Below are 25,948 nucleotides of genomic sequence, written 5' to 3'. Positions count from 1 at the left end.
TACAATTTCAAAAATTATCCTAGTCTATTTATCATATCCAGTATGTTTTAAAATACACAATTAAGCTAATTTAAAATACATATTTTCTCAGATCTTTTTTGTGGAGCCAATACTTAAAACCTAAAACCTATAGCCTTACAAAATTTTAAAATATGCTATATTGTAATAACTATAGATATCATATAGATCATAACAGATCTGCAAAGCTTATTCACAGTAACTGAACTTTTTATTTTTTGGTCAGTACCTCTCCAATCCCCATCTCCTATCCTTAGTAATCACTATTTTTCTGGACTTGTATCAGTTCAATTTTTTATAGTCCACAAATAAGTAAGATTATGTGGTATTTGTCTTTCTGTGCTTGGCTTATTTCCCTGAACACAATGTATTCTGGGCTCACTTGTATTTTCAAAAATAACATGATTTCCTTCTTTGTTAGGACTAAATAGTATTCCATCAATATGGTTTTTACTGGATCTGAATCACATCTTTTCTGGAAGTAGTAATAGCATGCTTTGATGGTGATACTCTGCAAGAACCTGAACTAGAACTCTGCAAATTAAGCAGCTGTTCCTTATGATATGCATCCTTTTCTTGGTCGTCATGTTCATCCAGTGATTTTCTTATACAGTTCTTTAATTCTTCAATTCCTTCTCCCGTAACTGCAGAAATGGGGATGATATGTTGGAATTCTATAGCCTTCTCTGGAATCAAGTGTTTTTCAAATAAATGTAGAAAATCTGAAACGAAGAACATAGTTAAAGTGATTTCATCACCTTTTAAAGTAAATCAAAACAACATTAGAGGTTTATTCATGAAGGGAACCGAAAACTTCCATTTTTAAAATACTTTCCTGTCTTCTTCTGTCTCATAAATTCCTTGCATTTTACTATGTAAAGTTCTTCACACATGATAAGAACTTAGAAAAGAACTGTTGGAAAAATTAATTTTAAACCAAACAAGGAAAAAAATAGGAAATTAACATGACAATGAAATAAATAATAAAATTTGCTTTGGGGGAGTCAATAAAATGAGGCAAAATAGACACTTTGAAAGAAAAATTTTACTTCTCTAAGGTACAAGCTTATCACTATCTATAGACTCATATTTAAACTAGCATAAGCAGCAATACTTCAATGACAGACCATTTTATCTGCATCCAATCTATCATTCTTTGGGGGCTAACAAACACTACATTGTCTTCTCCCTGACACCATGGCAGTGGGAAGAGGAATAGCATACTGACTGGATAGGTCAATGACGCAAACTAAAATGCCTGGGCATGGTGGCACAGACCTTTAATCCCAGCACTCAGGAGGCAGAGGCAGGCAGAAATCAAGGTCAACTTGGCCTATGTAATGAGTTCTGAGCCAGCTGGTGCTACTGGGAGACCCTGTCTCAAAACAATCAAACAAACAAAAACCTACAATGGCTAAAATGAAAGAGACTAGACAAACCAACATGGAAGCTGGTTTCTCAGTTACAAACCTCCGGAAAAGTCCAGAGAGGCTAACTGAAGAACTGGGCTGGTCTAGAACACCTACATGCTCTTGAGTTAACCTCACTTCTGCTAGCGCCTCTTGTAAGACCAACTAGCAAAGAGAACTACTGACTTGATAAAGTGGTATTAAGGAGTGAAGACTAATAATATTAGGGAATGTTTCTATCTGAAGAGTAACTTACCAACTCAAGGATAGTTCTAGCATGTTAACTCAAGGATAGTTCTAGCATTGTAAATTACAGAGAAGAATGGGTTTCAAGAGGGGAGAAAGGACTTTCTGGTGCTGTCTGCTAGTTCTGGTATATTACAATCTATTTTCCCTAATATCACCCCAGCAGTAAAAAAGGAGACGAAATTAGTACTCTTTAAACACAGATGGCCACTTGCCATATACCCCACTCTTCATTTGTGCACGAGGTCCTCTCCTAGACTCAGAAAGGTGAAAGCATCATCACAGTAGGATAGAAGTACTTGATAACAGTCACTTTTCCACACTGTGGACAGTCTCTTTTAAGTTTTTTTATACAGAGGATATATTTCCATTTTAAAAATTTCAGAGAAATCCATTTGGAGTCAGGATTTATTTCCTGCTACACATACACAGAACTAAACATTCTTTTCTAAATATGAACACTCTTCAGAGATCTATGGAGTTAGTCTGTTAAAAAAAAAAAAAACCCTCTTTAAAACTACTATCTTTGTTAAACATACAGTGTACCAGGGGAATGAAATTCTACAGTAGATAAAACCTGAAGCAGACTTCACAGGTAGAGACTGCCCTTTCCATTTTATCTACTTCTCCTGTACCCTTTTTTGGTTGTTTAAAGATTTGTTTTATTTTTAATTATGAGTATGTGTGTGTGTTTTTATGTAGGTATGTGCACGTGAGTTCAGGTACCCTTGGAGGCCAGAGGTGTTAGATCCTCCTGGAGCTGGATCCTCCTGGAGCTGGAGTTATAGGTGATTGTGAGCTGCCTGATGTGATGTGGATGCTGGGAACCAAACTCTGTAAGAGCAGCACGTACTCTTAACCACTGAGCCCTTTCCTGCCCTTTCCTGCCCTTTCCTGCACTCTTTAAGGGCCCACTTAAGTTTTGGTTCTCTGCTTTTTCTTTAGTTCTTTTTCTTTTTGCTTTTTTTGAGACAGGGTCTTTCTATAGCTCCAGCATGCCTGGAACTCACCATGTAGACTAGACTGACCTCGATCTCACAAAGATCCACCGGTTCCTGCCTCCCAAGTGCTCGGATTAAAGGATGAACCACCAGGCAAGAGAGTTTTTGACCTTTTCAGACCAAAGTAACCTTTCTTTACTTTTTCTTCTGTTTCCTCTACTTTAACCATATCATATACTTTGAAACTTGATAACTGTTATGCTATCTGAATGCTTCCTACAGTATGTGGTCTTTCTTCAAATACAGAGTTTCTAAGAGTAGAAACTGTTGTTTTCTTTTTCATTGGTTATAACCATCATCAAAGTTATGCACGCTAATAAGTCCAGCACTTAGGAGGCAGGAGGATCGCAAATTCAAGGTCATCTTTAGCTTCATAGGCAAGGATTACTAACCCCTCCCTCACCAAAATCTCCAACATTCTCTGCACATAGTAAATACTCATTAGACAGGACTCAAATGAATGAGTGATTTACCTTCAGGATTCTGGAGTTGCTTCATCAGTTCATGAAGTTTAACTTGGGCATCTGGCAAATCCATTTTATTAACTACCAAAAGTGCAGGTTTTGTCTTAAGTTCTTCTTTGTATAACTCCAATTCCTTTAAATCAAAGAGAAAAAAAAATTTCAAGAGTATCTAAATAAATGGTCTACACAGTGATGTTTTTAATGCATGGGAAACCTAGAGTTCATTCATATCACTGAAATAATAAATCCCAATAACTATAAAGCTAACAGAGGAATTCAGAAAATGCTTCAGGCTAAGCCAAACATAGATATAGCATGCCAGCTCACATGATTGTCCAGAGGCAGCTGATTTTGTTTCTAGAGCCAAATGCGGATAAATAGACTTAACAGAGATAAGATTCAGAAGTCAATAATGATAATCTAATATCTGTTGCATTCTTGGAAAAAGTAATGTACTTATGAGTAAATTTTTTGTGCCTTAGGAATAGACAACAGGCTCTCAGATATGACATCAAATCCAGAGGCAAAATAATTTTTGTTGTTTTTGTTGTGGGGAGGGGGTGCGGGGTTAACTGGACCTTACAATGTTCGTCAGGTCAGCCTTGAAATCTTGATCCTCCTGCCTCTACCTTCCAAGCAGCTATGATTACAGGAGTGTGTGCCACCCTGTTGGTTGAGTCACTAATATATTTTGAATACAACTACTTATTAGACACATGGCATACAAATATTTTATCCTACTCTGCAGGTTGTCTCTTCCCCTGTGACTGCCTGCTTTGCTTTGCTTTGCAGAGCTATTTCAATGCAATCCCTTTTGCCTACTTTCACGTCTGTGCAGTCATACCCAAAAGTACCTTGATTGAACCAGATCAAGCATTTCCCTTATGCTGTTGTTTTCTAACAGTTTTACATTTTGAAATCTTATATTTTGGGGTGATGTAGCTCAGTGTATGCTTAGAATGTGCAAGGCCCAAGTCTGACCTCTAGTGACCCCCCCTCCCCCAAGACAAAAATAAGAGTGCTAGCAAGGGTAGAGACCACACTATTGGGGGGAATGAAATTAGTACAGCCATTATGAATAATACCATGATTTCTGAAAAAATTAAAAACAGAACTACTATATGATCCAGCAATTCCCTACTGGGCATATCTATAGGATATCAGTATTTTGAAGAGATATCTGTTCTGCCATACTCACTGCATGCAGCACTACTCACAATAGCCAAGAAATGAAAATGATCTGTCCATCTACTGATGAGTAAAGAAAATGTAGTATATATAACAGAATACTATTCAGTCATAAAAAACAATGAAACTTTGTTATTTACAGCAACATGGCTGGAACTGGAAATCATTGAATGAAGTAAGTCAGACAAAAAAAAAAAAAAAACAAAAAAAACCCAAATACCAGGATTCTATTCATATGTGCAATGTAAAGTTGATAGAGATGAATGAATAAAGATGAAACAGACATTGAGAGTAGAATGGTGGTAGAGAGTTGAGGGGTGGGGGGCAATCAATGGGAACAAGCTACAGACAGTAGAAAGATGCTTTGATGTGCTACTGCATAGGAGAGTGACTATGAAAAACAATAATTTAATGCACAGATCTAGTATGGTAATCTGCCCAGCATTGTTCTTTGTGCTCAGGAATTCTTTGGCTATCCGGGGTCTTTTGTACTTACATATGAATTTTAGGATTTTTTTTTTCCTAATTCTGTGAAGAATGTCATGGGTATTTTGATTAGGATTGCATTGCATCTATAGATTGCCTTTGGTAGGATGGTCATTTTCACAATAGCAATTATTTCAATCCATGAGCACAGAGAGGTCTTTCCATCTCCTGATGGAAAGATTTAAAATTTTCATTGTAGAGATCTTTAATGTCTTTGGTTATGTTTAGTCCTAGATTTTTTTAGGGCTATTCTGAAGAGGAGTCTTTCTGTGTACTCTTTCTCCGACTGCTTGCTATTGGTATATAGAAAGGTTACTGATTTTTATAGATTGCTTTTGTAACTTGCCACTTTGCTGAAAGTGTTGGTAATTTCTAGGAGTTTTCTGGTAGAATTTTGGGGATCTCTTACGTATAATATCATCTGTAAATAGGGATAACTTGATCTCTGCTTTTCTAATCTCTTTCAATTGCCTTATTGCTTTAGAAAGAGGACTGTATTGAAAAGAATTGGAGATATTGGACAGCCCTGTCTGGTTCCTGATTTTAATGGAAATGCTTTCAGTTTTTCTCCATTTAGAATGATGTTGACTTTTGGTCTGTTGTATACAGCTTTAATTATGTTGAGGTATGTTCCCTCCATGACTCATCAAATAAGCTTCTTTTGCAACAGACGGAGACTATTACAGAGTTCCACAACCTGTCACACACAGAGAATAAGTGTCTGTGAAATGCCCAACCCTAAGTGACACATCTACAATGGAATCTCTATACCTAAGGCTCACAGAACATAGAACAGGATGTAGGGAGAATACTAATGTATCTCTCAATTCTCTTCACAAAGCTCCCTCATGCAACAGAGGGCAATGAACACAAAAGGCCACAAACAACCACAAGCATAGAGAATAAGTCTGCAGAGTGTAGGTCCCTGGATAGGACTCCTGTATTAAACTACCCACCCAGGGCTCAAGAACCATTGTAGAAGAGGGGGTGGGAAGATTGTAAGAGCCAGGGCAGGAGGTGCATGACTACAAGGAAACAGTCTTACAGGGTCCTGGGACCTTGTTCATATGAACCTATAGCAATGGTGCCAGCACATACAAGACCCATGTAAACTCAAGCAGACAAAGACCCAACATAGAACTGGGTAAATGGGCAGTAAGCCCCCAACATTAGCCAAAGAACTATAGGTAGCTGATTACTGCTGGGTGAGAGACAGCTGATTTTCTTTAAGGGAAAGACTTTAGATAGGCTGACTAGGCCCCAGTGGATGAATTCACACTGAGGGACATCTGGCTACACTAACTTGACTTGACAGGCCTTATATATGATAGAATGCTTGAAATCTGCCAGGGCTAACTATGGGGGGGGGGGTTCAGATGGGGGGGAGAGGTATAAAGATGATTAAGATGTTTTGTATGAAATACACAAAAATTCAATTAAAAACTTCATTAAAATAATTTAATGCATAGTTTAAAAATTTAGAAGAAAACATTTTGAATATTTTCACTATAAACAGTAAATGTCTGATGAAATATATTTAACTTTATTTAAACATTACCCAATACATACATGTGACAAAATATTACATGGTACCCCATATTAATATGCAGGAGTTTTATGTTTTTATGTATTAGTCAAAAAATAAATTTTGGAGGCTGATGATTGAGCTGAAACTCAGTAAAAGAATGTTGACTAATGTTTAAGACGATGGATTTGATCACCAGCATAAAATTTTTTTTAATAGCCAAAGATTTTAATATACATCTCTTCAAAGGCAGATGGATAATAAGCATGTGAAAATCTTCTCAACATCATTAATCATAAGAAAAATTAAAATCAAAACTGTAACAAACTAAGTATTAGAATGGCTAAAATAAAAATGACAATAACAAATGCTGAAACTGATGGAGAATCTAGAACTCTTGCATATTGCTGGTTGGACTGCATAATGGCATAATTGTATAGGCAATTTGAATAGAGTTTGACAGTTCCTCAAAATGTTAAATACAGAGCTAGCATATGATCCACCAAGTTTTCTCTGAGGTATATATCCAGGAGGAATGAATGAAAGCATGTCTTCACAATAACCTATTCACAACTTCTCATAGCAGCGTTATTCATTACAGATAAAACTTAGCAAACAAAATAGGAACTAGAGGTAAGTAACATTGTACCATAATTACAGAGAAATTATATAGCTGGAATGCAGCACCTAAGGAAAGGGGGTTGGAAGAAGAGCTGGGAGGGGCCCAAATTGCCAGACCCCCTTAGACAGCAGCTGGGCTAGACTTTAACCTAACAGCAACAGGGAGAAACAGTGTTCTAAGCAGGGAACAAACCTGAGCTTGGTTCTTTCATGAAGAACACTAACTTTCAAATAAACAGAGAGAAGCAAGAGTGGAAGCAGGAATACCAGAAAAATATTCTAGTAAGAAAGGAGCCAAGACTATAGCGTGTGGCTGAGGCATGTGGATGGCTTTCAGAGAGATTTAAGATGCAAAACTGACAGAGCTTCATGTAGGTGGTAAGGAAAAAGAATTGAGACCACTCAAGCTTCTGGTTTACATATGTAATAAAGTTCTGGAGGTGGCTAAAGAATTAAAACAGGGGCTAGAGAGATGGCTCAATGGCTAAGAGCACTGGCTGCTCTTGCAGAGGACCTGGGTTTGGTTTCTAGCACCCACATGGTAGCTAACAACCATCTATAACTCTGGTTCTAGGGGATCCGATGCCCTCCTCTGGCCTCCACAGTTATTGCATGACATGGGTACACCTGTATACATGCAGGCAATACACTCACACCATAAAATAAAAATAATAAAATATTAAAAAAGAATTAAAACAAAAAAAGGTTAGCTTATGCATAACATCTGAATGGTGAATGTGATACTGAAAGATGTCCAACAAGTACCTAGTCTAAAGCACAAACAAAAGATCTGATACAGAACTGGCAGATGGATGAGTATAGCAATTGGAAGCAATGAGAGTGGTAGAAGGCTTACCAGGCATTCATGAGACTCTGGTTTGAACAAAAAAGAATGAAAGAGGGAAAGATAAGGTTCATGAAATTAAGGATGGAGAATGTTTCAAGAAGAATCATCAGAGCCAAATCAAGATGAAATAGGGGATGTGGAAGCACAAGAGGGCTTCGTCCATTGCAATAGCTGAAGAGTGGGTACATACTAAAGACATGGAAATAGCAAGGCCGAGTCTTTAACTGATACAAAATCTCTTAAAAGGCAGGGTGTGTACTAACTCTAATTACTCTTATATCCTTACATATTAGACTAGCTTCAGACCACAGTAAAACAGAAAACTTACTTTTGTAAGAAGTATTATGGTTTCAAAGGCAGTTCTGTACTGAGTTTTGGAAGAAAGCTGAAATCCAGAAATGTCAACCTAAAAAAAACAGGATAGCCCACAACATAAAATGGTTATGTAGTTCTATGCTTTGAAATGTTTTGCTCTTGCAAGCTAAGAATAATTTCTCAATGTATATTTCACTGTAATTTAGTAATTCAACATAAGAACAGGTATTGAGGTGTCATGGCAACTATAAACATTATAGTTTATAAAATGAGCCATTAATGAAAAACTAGTATAGATAAGACCAATATAGATTTATACCAATATAGATAATCTTTTTTTTGGGGGGGGGTCTATTTGAGACAGGGTCTCCCTGTAGCCCCAGTTGGTCTGGATTCTCTACATAGACCAGGCTGGCCTTGAACTCACAGAGATCCACCTGCCTCTGCCTCCTGAGTGCTAGGATTAAAGGCAAATTGAGAATCTTATATATAACTCAAGTATCATTGAGTAGGAATGAAAGAGCTACTATATAATAGAATACCAAAACCTTATATGGTCAAATGTAGATACTAGGAAGAGCATTCCGCCCCTCATATTACAAGCAGAGATTGTCTATGTGCTTTATCAAAAGAGACTTACTGGGCTAAAATTACCAATACAGTCATAAATTCCTTAACACTAGGGATACATTCTGAAATACACATCCAGTGATTTTTATCATTGTGTGAATTCAGAGTATAATTAGTCATCTAAGATGGTTATGATGTCACTAGGCTATAAAATCTTATGGGACCACATTCCATCAGTTTGAAAATGTGGTCTTATGGCACATTTAATATTACTTATAAAATATTTTTAGGAAAACTAAGTTAATTCATATGAACATCCCACTAGTGTGCATAGAACTTACAACAAAAAGCAGTTGCCTGGTTCTTTCTAAATGCTTGAGGAATTTGTGGCCCATTCCTTTGTTCAAATGTGCTCCTTCTATCAGACCCGGGAGGTCGGCTACTGAAATCTAATACACAGTTAATAATTAGATGAGAAAGAAAAATATATGAAAATCACAGTTCAATTTATTCCAAAATTCTCAAATTTCATATACAAATAATCCCTAATTTATCCTCCTCTGATGAATGTGTTAAAAATGAAAATCTTTTGTTACCAGATATTTGAGTTTCATTTAAACTCATTAATCTACCAATCTGTAGATATTGAGTATTCATTTAACATTTATTACTTTAACAGTTACTAATCATGTAAGTCTGTAATTCTTTTTCTTTTCACAGGTAACCCAATTAAATTTATTTATTTATTTATCTATTTATTGTGTCTGTGCATATGTGTGAGTGACTGAAGGTACGTGCAAACTATGGTGTGCTTCTATAGGTCAGAAGAAACTGTCTCCTGCAACCCGTGGGATCTAGGATTGAACTGTCATGCCTACATGCAAGTACCTCTACCCACTGAGCCATCTCATTGGCCTTGAAAGCCTGTCACTCTATGCTACACTATAATTATGAATTTTTATGGAACTACAACTTTTATAATCAGAATTCATTAACATTCACATTTAATAATAACTAGAGTTCTATAGTTTGAAGTTTTAAATTCCAATTGCAAATGGCAAAGCGGTTCCTTTCTGTTAATACAAAGTCAAAAGAATTGCTATTTTTACAAGGTGAAACAATGCAACAGCTTAACTCCTCCTGCAGGTGGTAACAATGATTACCAATCACTTTATAGTCCTGCTTTTCAAACCTCACCATGTATCATCACAATTACTGAGGGAAGTCCTATAAAGAACATACAACAGCCAGGCTCAATCCCTAAGAAAGTTAATTTTAAATCTCTGGGGACTGTGCACCATTTGTTATTGCTAATTGTAGCCCTCCCAGGTGATTCCGAGATGCAGTAAGGAATAGGAAGCAGTGTGGTTCATCCACTGCTCAGTGTAGATAAGGAATCCAGAGTCTGAAAGGAAGCTGTGGCTATAAGACAAGGAAGTGCACATATACTACAGAGGTCTGTCTCACATCCTGAAATTTCTTTCAGAAGTTCTCTATTGATTTCTCTAAAAATTAGGTATAAGTAATATTCTCTTTTCTTCTAAATACTGGTCACTATTATTCAATATTATGCTATGTAGTGTAACTTTATTTAGTGTTTAATATTCTATAATAGTTGGACTTTTATTGTTTACTGTTATGTCATTATTTAAGTCTTTTGACTTGTTTCAGAGCATATCATGAACATACCCTGGCACATTGTTATCATTTAAAGACATGTTTTCCAAAGGGTTCATTCTTGGTCTTGTGTATTTTGTGGGTTGTAACAGATGTATAATGCATTACTACTAATAGTATCATCTAGAATAGTTTCCCTATCCTAACATTTCTCTGTGCTGTCTATTCAGTCCTCCCTCTCCTTCATCCTGGCAAGCTGACTTTTTGCTTTCTCCATAGTTTTGCTTTTGCTAGAATACCAAATCTTACATTGCCTTTTCACTTCTTCCACTTAGTAATATGAACTCAAGGTCATTTGTATCTTCTCAGGGCTTAATAATTCATCCATTTTTAGAAGTAAACATTCTACTTTTTAGATGTAACAAACCTATCCATTCACATAATGAGATGTATCTTGGTTGTTTGCAAGTTTTGGTAATTACAAAGCTGCTATAAACATCCATGTGCAAGCTTCTCTGTGGACATAAATCTATAGTTCTTCCTTAAGAAGGAATATAAATTTTAATTACTAGATGAGATCAAAACCCCAATAAAACTTCCCCCCCCCAAACAGGATGTTGGAATGAAATCATTTCCATGAACTAGAGAGTACTTTGAGGAAATGGAGACCAGGAACTCATGTGGTACTAAAACACGGACTTGTGCTGAGAAGAAACAGAGATTAACGAGAGCACAAGGAAGACATAATTCTATAGGGGTAAACTGAACACAACATTTAGAAACACGAGAAATTAAGTCTTGTTTGATAGTGCTGAGCAGAATTTATTTGACCACAGTTTTACCTATCATAAAACAATCTTGGCTTTTTGCTAAGACTACAGAAACATGTAAATATTAAAAAGTCCTACTACCAAAACAAAGTGCTTTTGCACCTAATCATGGGTTTTACTTTAAAAGTCATTGTACCTTTTTGAAATCATTGTACATAATCTTCCCAAGTTCAGGTTTTAATGTTGTAACTGAAAGAAAAAACAACAGTAAATTGAGGAGAAAAATAAAAGGCTAGTTCTCTCAAAAATGTCATTATGCATAGAGAGAATATTTATTTTATGAATAGTTTAATTCAATTTAAAAAAAAAAAATTGTTGAAGCAAGGCGTGGTGGCTCACGCCTTTAATCCCAGAACTCAGGAGGCAAAGGCAGGAAGATATCTCTGTGAGATCAAGGCCAGCCTGGTCTATGTAGTGAGTTCCAGGCCAGCTGTGGCTATAGGGTGACCTTGTCTCAAAGAGACCAAAAAAAATTTTTTTTGTTGTTGTTGGAATGGAAGTTACAATTATCTTTGCCTTTTACAATTTATTTTTAAAAAGAAATATAGATTTTTATTATCTGCCTAGGCACAAGCTTAATTATCCATAGGGCCTTGAAGTTCTACTATACTGAAAAGAACAACTCAAGGATGCTTAGGGGTTTCCGAAACTAGGTTCTGGCCACTGGTTCTGCAGTGAAATTCTTCAAATCCTTTCTTACTGAGTTATTCTTAAGCCTTACTGATCCAACACTAGCCCGTTTCTAGGACTTTTTGTCTTCCCTCCTTTCTTCTTCTGAGGAGTCCTGTGTATTCTAACAAACACTGATCACTTAATTAACAGCAATTCAAAATTAACTCTACTTCACCAAAGTCCAAGTTTTGAATGGTCTGTATTATTTTCCAGGGTAATATCATTCTGTGCATTTTAGTTTAATCATGGTAAAGATCCTATCATATTCACTCAACGCTTTAACCAAATATTTAATTAAACTTCACCTAACTACCACACTAGTCTACTAACTAGTCTTCCCATATTTGTTAATGCCTTATAATTTCTGCTAATTAATGCCAATTAATTTCTCTATCATAGGTTGAGAGTACAAAGTACATCTATTTTATTCCTTACTTAAAGACTTCCAAACACTCTTTAGTTATTTAATAAGATGAAATACAGCCTAGACAGTCTATGTGATTTGATTTGCATCACTTCTCTCTTTCCTATACTTCTTGTTCTCTGGAAAAGCACACTTTCTGGCCACTCCTAAGCTGTGTACAGGCTGTTTTCATGACTTAACCCTTTAACACTAGTCCAAAGCACTGATTATCTTAGCCAAAGCACAGTCTCTTCAAGGAGGTCTACAGAAGTCATCTACATTCTTTCACAGAAACCTCCCACCCACCTTCCATATACATGCATACACACATACACACACACACACACACACACACACACACACACACACACACCTCTCCCACTAATCTGTAAGTGCAATTAATATCATAACACAAGCTGGTTTTGTCTACCAGACTTTGTAACATAGCCAAATGTAGTTTCTAGAAACATATTTTGTTAAATTAATGAAAGTATTCATTTCAGTCTTCCTAGTATTTATCACAGTGTGATAGCTTATAAAATCCTACATACAACAAATAAATGACTGTGCAGCAACAATGTTGTTCCTAATAAGCACAAGAGACTTCACTGCAGGGTGTGAAGGTTTCAGGTTATGAAGAAATAATTACATTCTAGCTGTCAAAGTTGTCAAACTAAAGCTAACCTGAATACACTAAAACACACAATCGAATTGCACTTACAAGCATAATCTGCAATCACAGGTTTTGCATGAGAAACCCGACTTAGTAAAGAGGATTTTCCAGCATTTGGGAATCTGAAATGAGTAAATGCAGTTATACATTACACCAAGTATCAATATTATGAATATTTGTATATTTCTGAATTCTCAATAATTCAGGAAGTAGGTTTCTTGAATATTTCTGGAATTAAAAGTAGAATATAGGAGTGGAGCTCAGTGGTAGAATGGGCACTCCGCATGCAAGAGGATGTGGGATTAATCCTGACTTGCTCTCTCCAAAGAAAAGGAATCTAAAATAATCTTGGAAAACTTGAGAACAAAATATATTTATGAAAAAGGTAAATATAAGTTCATCCTAGTTACTGAAGATATTTCAGAATTAAGCAAGTAAAGTACCTGTTATTCAACTCATACAAAAGATAAAATTAAAAGCCAAAACTTGCAATTCACTAGTTTTACCCAAACACTGACAAAACATTACTCACTGTGTTTTAGATTAGGAGCATTTTCACACATACACAAAAGCAGAGGAGTAACACATCTGGTGAGTCATCATCTAGCTTCGGTAAGTACTAATATACTGCCAGTGTTTCTTGTTTCCCTTTGCAATGTATTTTTTTAATGGAGTTATTTGTCCTATAGAATTTCTTATCTACAGTATGGATTTTTCTACATGGTATCATTTAACAAGCTGTTTTGCCCTGGATATTGTGTGTGTGTGTGTCTGTCTTGATTTTTCTAAAGACTACTACATAGTTGACTGATGTACTTTTATTTTTTACAAGTATTTATTATTTTTATTTTATGTGTATGAGTATATTGCCTACATGTAGGTAAGTGCATCCATGTTGTGCAATGCCCATGGAGGACAGAAGAGGCTGTCGGAGCCCCTGGACCTGGAATTATGGACAGTTGTTAGCTGCCATGTGGGTGCTGGGATTCAAACCGGGGTCTTCTGCAAGAACAGCCAGTGTTCTTAATTGCTGAGCCATCTCTCCAGCCCCAACTGATGTACCTTTAAACTGAATAACATTAAGCTGAATAATATTTCAGTGGTTAATATGCAATTTGACCAATTTTCTGATAAATATTTATATTGCTGCCAATTGCCTGCAATCATTAAGTAACCTTGCAAAAATATGTAAGAGCTAGTGAGATGGCTCAGTGGGTAAGGGCACTGCTAACCAGACTGACCGTCTGAATTTGATCTCCTGGACCCAAACGGTAGTAAGAGAGAACTGATTCCCACGGGCCACAGGTTGTCCTCTGATCTCTACATGCATACTGTGGCACATGTGTACCCAAACACATAATACACACAAAGGAATAAATATAATTAAAAATACGTATACAACTGAAGAGACATGTACTGTTAACAGATATTGATATTTCAGTCATGGGATTAATTGCAAATTAAAAAAGAATTTTCTTTTTGCAAGTAAGTGCATGGCTCTATCTCATTTTTTTCTAAATGCTTTATGCAGCATGAGGACCATCTTAAACCTTTGTACAGTCTGCAATTTCTTTCTCGGGATAAATTTCTACAAGAGTAGACGTTGGGTTAAAATACATGCTTATTTTAAAGGCTTTTGACCTTATTGCAGATTTCTTTCAAGAAAGGCCTACTGTTTATTTTTAAAGTATTAAGAATACGGATCACTTTAAAAATTCTCTCTTAAACTACAATTGTATATTTTCATTAAATTTACCTAACAGATATGAATACTGACTTTGTATAAAGTAGTAAATGAGACACTAGAAATACAGCATGAAATGTGTGATCCTTACTTTCAGAGGTCCATTCTAACTGAGGAAACTCTACTTTCAGAAACTCTGGCAAACTTTCATTTGAAATAATAGCAGAATATTCTGCAACTACTACTTTGCAATTCTATAAAAAGTGAGTCTACAAGCTCTTTTAACAATTTTCCTTATGAATGGTCTTTCTGTAGTGAACTCTGTAAGATTCCTTAATGCTTTGTTTCTCTTCCTATGTTACCAAAGTTCTTACACCTGTTTAAAAAAGTATTTTATTTTGCCTTTAATCTCAGCACTTGGGAGGATGAGGCAGGCAGATCTCTGTGAGTTCAAGGCCAGTCTGGTCTACACAGTGAGTTCCAGGTCAGCTGAGGCTACAGGGGGACCCTATCTCAAAAAAGACAAAGAAAAGTATTTTATTTGTTATTTTTATTTTATGTGTATGAATATTTTGCCTGCATATGTGTGAGTACATCTGTGTAGTGCAATGCCCATAGAGGTCAGAAGAGGGTGTTGGATCCCCTGGAACTGGAGCTACGGACAGTTGTTAGCTGTCATGTGGGTGCTGGGAATCGAATCAGGGTCCTTTGCAAGAGTAGTCAGTGCTCTTAACTGCTCAGCCATCTCTCCAGCCCCCATTTGAAAAGCAACTTGCAACCATTTTTGTCCTTGAATATTTAATTCCAACGTTCTCATATTATTATAATATGATCAAGCTCAGAAAATGCAAGCAGTTGTTTCCAAGGAGACTAAAGTGTATGCAGGAGGATAGTAATGGTTGAAAAACAGGTGAGGTTTTTTTTAATGTGTCAAAGTACAATTCTAGGAGTAAAAACATAGCCTCTGTGAGAATAGGAAACAGAATCTGACAGCAGCAATGCAGTATATTACTTATGTGACTTTCTTTTAAGCATCAGTTCCTTGTCAAGAACAGCTACATGGATCTGCTTATACTGGTATTCACAGCAGTATCTTCAGGAACAGTTACCTAATTTAAACTCATTAGACACACAAATATTCTTCAAAGACTCTTGATGTTTTAATACTGACTATAATTTCAAAGTCATTTCTGTTTTGTTGTTTTGCTTTGTTTGTTTTTTTGGGACAGGGTCTTCTTGTAGCCCCAGCTGGCATGGAACTCACTATGTAGACCAGGCTGGCCTTCAAAGCTACTTCTGAAAAATCAAATATTTTTCTATAGGAAGAGGGTGGGCATTTTACTAGTGAGCTTTCTCCCTTTTTCCCATGTATTTTATTGGTACCTCCAAAATATGAGACAGTACTGCCAATTTATAGCCCTTATCCCTTCATTATCACTGATGTATCCAGAGGTGTAAGTTACTAATCACTTAGGCACCTCTCAATCTAATCAAGTTGACAAGTTAACCATCATACAGACCATACATGATGCCATTCAAGATCAAGAGGAATCTAAACAATGGGGCTGGAGAGCTGGCTCAGGGGTTAAGAGCACTGGCTGCTCTTGCAGAGGACTTGGGTTCAATTCCCAGCATCCACATGGCTAACAACTTCAGTTCTAGGAGATCTAACACCCTCTTCTCACCTCCACAGGTGCAGGCAATATACTCATACACATAAAATAAAAATAATAAACTACTAAAAAAGGAATCTAAACAAACATCATAATGCGGTATTAAAACTTATCCATATATGGGGCTGGAGAGATGGCTCAGCGGTTAAGAGCACTGACTGCTCTTGCAGAGGACCCAGGTTCGATTCCCAGCACCCACATGGCGGCTACAAACTGTCCTTAACTCCAGTTCTAGGGGAATCGGAAGCCCTCTTCTGACCTCCGTGGCATTGCAGGACATGGGTGCACTCACATACATGCAGGCAATACAGTTGTACACATAATAAATAAAAGGTTTAAAATAAACTTATCCATATAAAATTAAATTGTACTACTGTACATACTGTGCTACTCTAGTACTTTTATAGCTACCTCCTGGTAATAATATAGTAAACTCAACTGTGGTAAAAACATCCACTTAAGATGTCATGTAATTACCCCCAACACACACATACTACCTTCAAATAAAAAACTAGAGAGCTATTAATTTAGACTTTTAGTTGCTATGAATTTAAAAAGACTCAATCTTGTAAAGACAGTTTATTTTAAATGAACCAGTAAATTCAATTTCGCCTAAAATTACAGAAGAAATTTTTTTGTTTAGTTCTGAGAAATTAGCAAACTGATTCTAAAATTTGCATGGAATGCAACAGAGAAAATGATAGTGCAGTCATATTGAATAAACAAATTTGAAAGATCCTTATCTTTGACTTAAAGAGTAAAATTCATGTAAGTACAGGGAAAGAGTTCAATGAAAAATATTTATCAGATAACATAAATTATCACATTATTTTAAAAAGGTGAGATTATAATATCAGGGGAAGAGCAACATTTTAAAAGCTGCAGTAGTATAGATATTTTTAATATTTTTGTTCTATATTTCACCTCATAAATAGGAATAAACTAAATATGAAAAAAAAAGAATGATGCCAATAATCATCTCCATACAAGCAGTTCCCTTCGCTGGAAATTATGTACCACAGAAAAAAGTAATCTCTCACAGTTTTTATGTTTTTAAATTTTTATTTTTATTTTGGGGCTGGAGAGATGGCTCAGTGGTTAAGAGTACTGGCTGTTCTTGGAGAAGACCTGGGTTTATATCCCAGCTCCCACATGGCAGCTAACAACCGCCAGTGACTCCAGTTCCAGGGGATCTGACACCCTCTTCTGACCTCTGCAGGCATTGCACAACATGGGTGCATTTACACAAATGTGGGCAAAACACTCATATACACAAAATAAAAACAAATAATCGTGTGTGCAGAGGCCATTAGAGGGTGGTGGATTCTCTGGATTGGAGATTGAGATAGTTGTGAACTGCCATGTGGGTGCTGGGTTCTCTGCAGGGGCAGCAAGTGGCCTTAACCACTAAGCCATCTCTCTAGCTCCATTACATACACATATATTTATTTTTATATATTTACATTTTAACCACATCTAATATATACAATATGCAAAATATATGTTGCCTATTTATGTTATCCATAAGGTTTCTGGTCAACAATCAGGCTATTAGTGGTTAAGTTTTGGAGAAATCAAAAGTTAGTTATATGCAGAACAAGGCATGGTGGCTGTAATGGTCAGTTTTAATTGTCACCTCAACACAATCTAGAATCATCTTTGAATCATCATCAATGAGGAACTGTCTAGATTAGGATGGCTTGTGGCATGCCTGTGGGGGACTGTTTTGATTATGTTGGTTTCTGCATGAAGACCTAGCCTGAATGTGTGTAGCACCATTTCCTGGGTTTGGGTTGTAGACTGTATAAAATGGAAGTTCAGCTGAACACAAGCATGTATGCATCTACTGCTATCTTCTTCTGACTGTGGCTATAATGCAATCACTTCTCTCAAACTCTTGCTATTGTAACTGCCCACTATGATGGACTGTAACTCAGAATTGTAAGCAAAAATAAACCCATTCCCACCGAGTTGCTTTTGCCAAGGTATTTCACCATAGTTAACAGGAAACACAACTAAGACAATAGCACATGCCTACAATCTCAGCACCTAGGAGGCTAAAGCAGGAGGATTAAGAGTTTGAGGGCAGTCAGGGCTATATGGTGATTTCCAAACTAGCCTGAGCACATAAGACCCTCTTAAGAGAGGGAGGGGAGAAGGGAGGGAGGGAAGATGGATCTACACAGACTTCTCAATGCAGGGGGTATAGTCACAGGCTTGGTACCCCAACTGTTGCATTTTCAAGAGTCAACTATGCATTTAGCAGAAAGTACACTTAACATAAAAATTCCATAAACTATAAATATTTATTGCCAAAAATTATTATTTACATTTACTTTCTAGTCATGAGCTGTATGCTTAAAAGTATTGTAAGACTAAAAATGGTACTTACCCTACAAGGCCTACATCAGCTATAACTTTTAGGTCAAGACGTATTACTCGTTTTTGACCTTTCAAAGGTAAGAAATTTGTATGTAATTTACCACCAAGGCCACCTTCAGCTACCAAAATTCTGTCTTCCTCTTTATTGAGTTCTCCTTTGAGAGAAAGACAAACATTAACAAATGAAATTAATAATATGGTATTTTTCTTTCAGAAATACATGCCAACACTGGGTGTGGTGGCACATGCCTTTAATTCCAGCCCTTGAGAGACAGAGGCAGCCTGGTTGACACCAGCCTGGTTGACATAGTGACTTCCAGGTGGGTTGGGACTAGGGAAACACTGTCAAAACAAAACAAAAACAAAAACAAAACAGAAATACATGCCAAGAAATTCCAGTTTAAAAATCTAAAGAGCTAAAAAACTCTTAAATGCAACCCTCTAGGGCTGATAGCTCTAGGTAAAGTGTTACCTATCATGCACAGGCAAATGCTGACCCCAAAAGGAAGCTCATTATGTTTTAAAACCAAGGAATATTCTTAGCTCTTTAAAGTGACCTTAAATCTAGTGGCAAATTTGGGGTAAATTTTTAAAAATGCTATTTAAGCCAGGTGTGGTGAGACACAGCTTTAATCCCAGCACTCCAGAGGCAGAAGCAGGCAGATCTCTGTTACATTGAGACTAGCCTGGTCTACATAGTGAGTTCCAGGCCAGCTGTGGTTACAGGGAGACTCTGTCTTTGAAAAAAAAAAAGAAAAAAAAAAAAAAGGCTGGAGAGATAGTTCAGTGGTAAAGGGCACTGGCTGCTCTCAGAGGACCTGGGTTTGGTTCCCAGCACCCACATGGTAGCTAACAACCATCTGTAACTCCAGCTCCGGGGGACCCAATGCCCTCTCTCTTCTGACTTCTGAGGGAATTGCACTCATATACATGCAGGCAATACACTCATACACATAAAATAAAATATTTTTTAAAAACTTAAAATTATAAATATTACAATAATTTCTTCTTGGGCCAGTATGCAAAGATTTGCTATCCAGACTGAGGACCTGATTTTATTCCCTAGAAGTCACATGGTGAAAAGAGAGAACTGACTCCTGGAAATTGTCCTCTGACCTCCACAGGCAGATGGGCACACATGCACACACAAACACACAATAAATAAATAATAAATGTAATTTTTAAATTGAAGAAAAATTTCTTCTGAAAGTTAACAAGCTATTCCCCAGTACTCTGAATCAGTTTTGGAAAATGTGCTCATTTTCCACAAGCTTAGAAGCTACAGTACACTCACCTATAATTTTACCATTTTCATCGGTTACTGAAATACCCACAGGCGCAGGGATTTCACAGTCTTTTCCTTTGGAGCCCTTTAGTGCATTTACTCTATAAAAAAAAAAAAGAAGAAGAAGAAAATTAAATTAAAATAAAGAAAACCTGCTAAATTAAATGGCTTATATTTTAAACACATACAATGATTTACCCAGACTATAATCAACTCTTCTTAGTAATACAGATGTTAAAAGGTCAAATATTAAGGGGAAATTATTTATTGTATTTTATATTACTGTGCCCTACAAAAATGGAAATGATTTTAGTTACCAAATTGACCACTAAGAGTCATTTGAACGCAAAATGAACTAATATATTGCACATCTGAAATGATTGCTAAAATACAAATAAGCTAAAAAAAGAAAAAAACAAACCCCAAATCCAATGAATAATGAATCTTTTAAAAAAACTGATTCTACCTGGCAGCACTTAAATTATAAGAAAGTAATTGGCTACTTTCAAACTACTTATTTGAGAATAAGTTGGTATAATCAAATTTAGTAAGCCCACTTGTAGGAACTTGTCAAAAAAAATTTGAACAACAACAACAAAAAAGTATCCACACAGGATATTATTAATATATATTATGGCTAGGACAGTAAAAAAAAAAGGGGGGGTGGCAAAAGTCAACAAATAGCCTTAAAAGGCAAATGATAAAAATGTTAATTCTCATACTAATCCATACAACATTCTGAATAATTTTCATACACTGAAAAAATATTAACTACAAAGAGACAGTTATAAAATATTGTGTGCTCATTTCTTTTTTTACTTGATGCTAGATTTTATACACAAATAATTAAATTTACATTTTTAAAATTTTTTTAAAAACTGACTTTATATGTCTGAGTGTTTTCCTGTATGTATGTAACACGCCTTGTACGTGTCCATTGAGGCTAGGAGAGGGCAACAGAGTCCTTGGAACTGGAGTTATGGACAGTTGTTAGTTGCCATGTGGGTGCCAGGAGCCCAATCTGTGTTCAAATAATAACATTTTTATAAACACAGAAAAGTCTTAGAAAAGTCAATTAAAGGAAATAGTAGTTATTATCTGGGTGGAAGAATTATAAATGACTTTTCATGGTAGTGAGGTGCATGAGTGAAATTTGAGGAAATGCCCCTAAAGTTTGCCCAAGGTAATTTTAGGAAAAATTAGGGATTCAGATAATTTTCTATTTCCAAAGAGGAAGTACATAGAGGACACCAAGAGGATAAATGGATAAAGTTCAAAGGCTCAAAAATACTCACTTTAGACTTTTGCTTGGTTGCAAGCACAGGAAATAATTTACTTTGAATCATCAGTATAGTTCTGTTTCTTTTTTTTTCCAGAAGGGTTTGATTTTTAGGAAGTTAAAATCATTGAATTTGCACTCACCGACTGTTGGCTCCTCCTTCAGCCACAAACCGTTTCTGAGGATATTTGTCTTTAAGTTGTTTTAAGGTCATTCTTTTATGGGCTACAACCCAGACATCACCACCTTTTCCACCTTCTCCACCTAAACGAGGATAACCCATTCCACCGCTTCCTCCTTTGGTGAAGAGTCTCAGGTTATCAATGAAATTTCCATACTTAAAAAAGGAGAGAACATTTGTATACCAGATTAAAAAATATATATTTTATTATGTGTATATTGCCTGCATGTATGTGAGTGCACCCATGTCATGCAATGCCAACAGAGGTCAGAAGAGGGCGTCGGATTCCCCTGGAACTGGAGTCAAGGACAGTTCATAGCCGCCATGTGGGTGCTGGGAATCGAACACAGGTCCTCTGCAAGAGCAGTCAGTGCTCTTAAATGCTGAGCAACCTCTCCAGCCCCTGTATGTTTATCAAGTTAAAAGCTGTTTCTCGTTTCATTCTACTAAGACTTCTTTTAAGAAAGAATCAGTTATAGCTTTCTGTACGCCAATTTTATAGCCTTTTCTTACATCACTTCCTTTTCGCATTCCTCTCTCTAAGGACCCTCTTTTTCAGAGGTCAGTTGTTTCACCTGTGCTCCAGCCTCTACCCTTTGTTCTGTTTTCATTCTAAACTTTCTCTCCTGGATGATGTCATAGGTACTAGTAACTCTCACCTAGCTTAGTTTAAAAATACAGGGTCTGGGGCTGGAGAGATGGCTCAGCAGTTAAGAACACTGGTTGTTCTTGCAGAAGACCCGGGTTCAAATCCCAGCACCCACATGGCAGCTAACAACTGTCCGTAACTCCAGTCCCAGGGGATCCGACAGCCTCTTCTGACCTCCACAGGCACTGCACGGCACGGTGCACTTATCTATATGCAAGCAATATACACATATACATAAAATAAAAATAATCAAAAAAGAATACAGGGTCTGTAGTTCATTTACATTTGAAACCCTTCAAACACGTAACTGGTTAAAGGATATCAGTTGAATGGATGGCCCTTCCAAAACAAAACGTTAAGAAATCCTGTTCCCTCAAAAAAATAATCAGTTTATCAGTTCACTGGGACTGCATAAATGGATGTCTTCCAACTACAACTACTGCTTTCCCAGAAGCCCAACTCCTTCCCAGAACTGTTGTCCTAGAACCTTGACCACTACATTAGCTCCTAAATGGTCTTTCAATGTCTCATCACTGAATACATCCACCATCTTAGCCAAGAGCATCTTTTTCCTGAAGTGGGTCCAATGTCTATGTTCTTTCTCTACTCAGAAACCATCATGACTTTTGGGTTCTACTGCTCATAATAAAATTCATCGTCCTATACAAAGCCCTTACCCTATCCTCTCAGTATTTTTTGTCCTTGTTGAACCCTTCCCATCCTCCCGTGCCACTCTACCCAGTGTTTTTCTCTTAGTCATTTGTTCTTTTCTATCATAAACCCAGTGTCAAATTTTCAATGTACTCTTAAATAATGGAACTAAAACATGGCTTTATTATTTGAGAGAGCACTGGAGGAAGATTTCACAATTACTCTCACCAGGTCTTACCGGACTTTGCTGGCTTTCTCAGAAATTGGATTATACCCTCTGAAATCTTATACTGCATTTAGTATTAGTTTCCCTCACTAAATCACTCACTTCTTATAACGATCTTTTGTATTATTCTCTCAGGTTAACAAAAATACCTTTACAGAGTAATTCCTTAAGTTATTATTCACGTTTTGAATAATTTGGAATAGTTCTAAGTATTGAAAATATCTGAAGATTTTTAACACTGACATTAACCATTCTGATAGACTCTAGGTAAGGACTTTTAAAGGTGGGTTCAACGTAGGACTTTGTCTTTGTCTTCTAGATTCACAAGACTTAGGCATTTCATTTATAAGGACTACCTCACAACGGTTAATCACGAGATAACAGCTTAAATACGATGCCTGTCAGTTTTCATAAACTGTTACTAGTTAGCACGATTGACTGATTTACTTTTACTTTCGAGACAGGGTCTCGCTCGCCTTGTAGTCCTGTCTATAACGGCTTAAATACGATGCCTGTCAGTTTTCATAAACTGTTACTAGTTAGCACGATTGACTGATTTACTTTTACTTTTGAGACAGGGTCTCGCTCGCCTTGTAGTCCTGTCTGACCTGGAACTCACAGAAATCTGCCTATCTCTGTCTACTGAGTGCTGGGAATACAGACGTGTTACCCCCACGTCCGAAATGTTTTTTTTTTTTTTTTTTTAATTTTTTTTTCCTGATTAAAAAAATTCAGAAAGTTCTTAAAAGCAGTGCAAGGAAAGTGAAATCTATCAAAAGAGCTACTACTTTTAAAAATGGGAGCCAGAACAGAAACTGAAAACCAAAGCCCCTTCACTCCACGTATACCTAACACTGTGTTTAACGGGCAGGCAAGTACCCTGCTTTTCTGCCCCACGTGCGCATTACACCCTTTATGGATTATTTAGGAATCCAAACAGCTGACGCCACACGTCGGGCCATGTCACGTGGACACGCTCTCCCAGCGGAGCCGGCTAGGAGAGACAAGCCAGGAGGGCGGCTGTGGAGGGGAACCCCGCACGGACCTTTCTCAACAGCGCGATACCGCAGCGTACCATGAGCGCGAAGGGCCAAGGCCTCCCGCCAAAGCCCAGCGAACTTCAGTCCGGCACGCCTCCTGACGTCACGGCTGGCTGCCGTGATGACGTCCCTTGCGGACAGGCGCACTCGAGGTATAGGGAACTGGCTCAGAAAGAGACGCATGCGCAGTGCACATTCCGCGTCCCTCTGAAACTTGGAAGTGTCCTTGGTGCAGAAAAACAGAGTAAAACGCTGAGACTACGTGGAAGTAGCGGTGTGGCCGGGGCTGTAGGACTCAGGAGTTAACTAACATTCACAATGAACTGCAGCTGGAGCTTACGCTGCATCGCATGAATTTTTACGGTAACTGAGCAAACTATAAAGTGCCAGATTCTTAGTGGAAACCCCTCCAAGAGGTGTAAAACCAAACGTGAGAAGGACACGGAAACTAAACAGGGAAACTGCTGAATGACAGGCTTAGTAACCCCCATTAAAAAAGACAATGATTTGTCTCCATCTATGTACTTGCCTTTCATTTATCAGGATAGTAGGTTGGTATTGTTAGACTTTTTTAAAAATTAAATCTTCAGAAAATATGCTGCCATTTGAATCACTGTATTCTAGTCTTATGTCTCTCTCTCTGATCTTTTTGAGTCAGAGTCTCCCTGTAGCCCCAGCTGGCCTGGAACTTGATGTGTAGACCAGGCTGGCCTTACTCTGATAGACTTCTGCCTGCTTCTGCCTCCCGAGTGCTGGAATTAAATGTGAGCACCTCCACACCCACCTTAATTACTCTCTTTCTGATACTTTATTTTAATCGTCAGTAGCTATAAAAATGTCAGTTCAATCATCAGAAGGGACTTTCATAGTAACATTTCTGCTTGTTCAAAACAAGTACTCACATAACAGAAAAGCTGGAGATATATATTCAGTATTCCCATTTACCTACTTTATTTTTCTTGTTGGTTGTATTGAAATCTTGTAAAGTTATTGCCAAAGGTAAAACAGTTGTTTGATAATTTAAACACATAATTATATATAAATGTATTTCCTTATTCCTGGATTATTTTAAATCTTTATTACTACTACATCATAACTCAGTGAGCTAGAATATTCTTCTCGAAAAGAAGGTATTGTAAGAATGTACTAGTCATTGCTCTATGCATAAATGATAAAATACTGCTCCATACATGATAAATTACTCCTTTGGGCTAGAGTAACATTTGTGTACATTTGACACTGTATAGTCTGCATAGACTATAGGGCAGAGAGTACATGCGGAGAAGAAGCAGAATACTTAGTTTATTGGAAGGCATGATGGAAACAGATGAGGTTTTATTAAGAACTCACAAATTAGAGTATGAAAAATATAAATTTTCGATGTTCTCTTTAAAAAATATAATAGTTAATTTTAATTTTCAACTTGACACAATCTAAAATGGCCTGGGAAGACATCTCAATGAGGGATTGTATAGATCAGGTTGGCCTGTGATCATATCTGTTGGAGATTGTCTTGATTACATTCATTGATGGGAGAAGACCCAGCCTAAAATGGATATCATGATTCCATGGATTTGGGTTCTAAACTGTATATGAGTGGAGAAAGAGGGCTGAGCAGGAGACATGCATGCATTCATTTCTCTGTCTTGACTGTGGTTGCTCCAAACTTCTGTTTTGACTTCCCCACAATGATAGAGTATAACCTGGAGCTCTGAACTAAAATAAACCTTCCCTCCTAGGGTAGGTTGTCAGGGTATTTCATCACAGCAACAGAAACGAAACTAGGACAGTAAACAAAAACGATGACTGAAAAGCTAAATCTTTGATAATTTTGTATGTCTTATAATTTATTCATTTAATCCAGTTCTTGCCATAGTACCAAATCTCTCACTTGGTTTATTTGGAGCTCCCCCAAATTTTGGTATTCATATGTTTATTTGCTTTCCTGCCATTTTCTCTTCAGCCCACTAGATCTTTAGTTCTTTTTCTTATTCTTGTTCTTGTTCTTGTTCC

At 37.0% G+C, this 25,948-nt stretch overlaps 1 protein-coding gene across 2 annotated transcripts; it reads right to left on the bottom strand.

The window, feature by feature from the left end:
• Positions 1 to 24,072, bottom strand: Gtpbp10 (GTP binding protein 10). 2 transcript variants are annotated; one of them, XM_008822515.2, is made up of 10 exons: positions 23,971 to 24,072; positions 21,332 to 21,525; positions 19,919 to 20,010; positions 18,635 to 18,779; positions 12,934 to 13,007; positions 11,274 to 11,326; positions 9,032 to 9,139; positions 8,134 to 8,211; positions 3,148 to 3,271; positions 1 to 740 (listed from the first exon to the last, which is right to left on the bottom strand). In XM_008822515.2, exons 1-10 carry the CDS (start codon positions 23,971 to 23,973, stop codon positions 469 to 471), a joined length of 1,143 nt encoding a protein of 380 aa, XP_008820737.1. In that variant the 5' UTR covers positions 23,974 to 24,072; the 3' UTR covers positions 1 to 468. The 2 variants fall into 2 exon arrangements, with proteins under 2 accessions (XP_008820737.1, XP_008820736.1); XM_008822514.3 differs by having other exon boundaries at positions 23,941 to 24,046.
• Positions 24,073 to 25,948: the final 1,876 nt, after the last annotated feature.

This window comes from Nannospalax galili, unplaced genomic scaffold (genome assembly GCF_000622305.1).
Source record: "Nannospalax galili isolate Female #2095 unplaced genomic scaffold, S.galili_v1.0 scaffold85, whole genome shotgun sequence".
Classification (NCBI taxonomy): Eukaryota; Metazoa; Chordata; class Mammalia; order Rodentia; family Spalacidae; genus Nannospalax; species Nannospalax galili.
The sequence above is the reverse complement of the archived record's forward strand: the minus strand, read 5'-3'. Positions and strand labels throughout refer to the sequence as shown.

What these genes read in the sequence shown, in the direction of transcription:
- Gtpbp10 (XM_008822514.3), bottom strand. Translation starts at nt 23,973, where the DNA reads ATGGTACGCTGCGGTATCGCGCTGTTGAGAAAG. An exon ending in GTATCGCGCTGTTGAGAAAG is followed by an intron (nt 21,526 to 23,940) that starts GTCCGTGCGGGG and finishes TCCTTTTTTAAG; the next exon opens with TATGGAAATTTCATTGATAA. An exon ending in TGTACAATGATTTCAAAAAG is followed by an intron (nt 9,140 to 11,273) that starts GTACAATGACTT and finishes ACTGTGTATTAG; the next exon opens with ATTTCAGTAGCCGACCTCCC.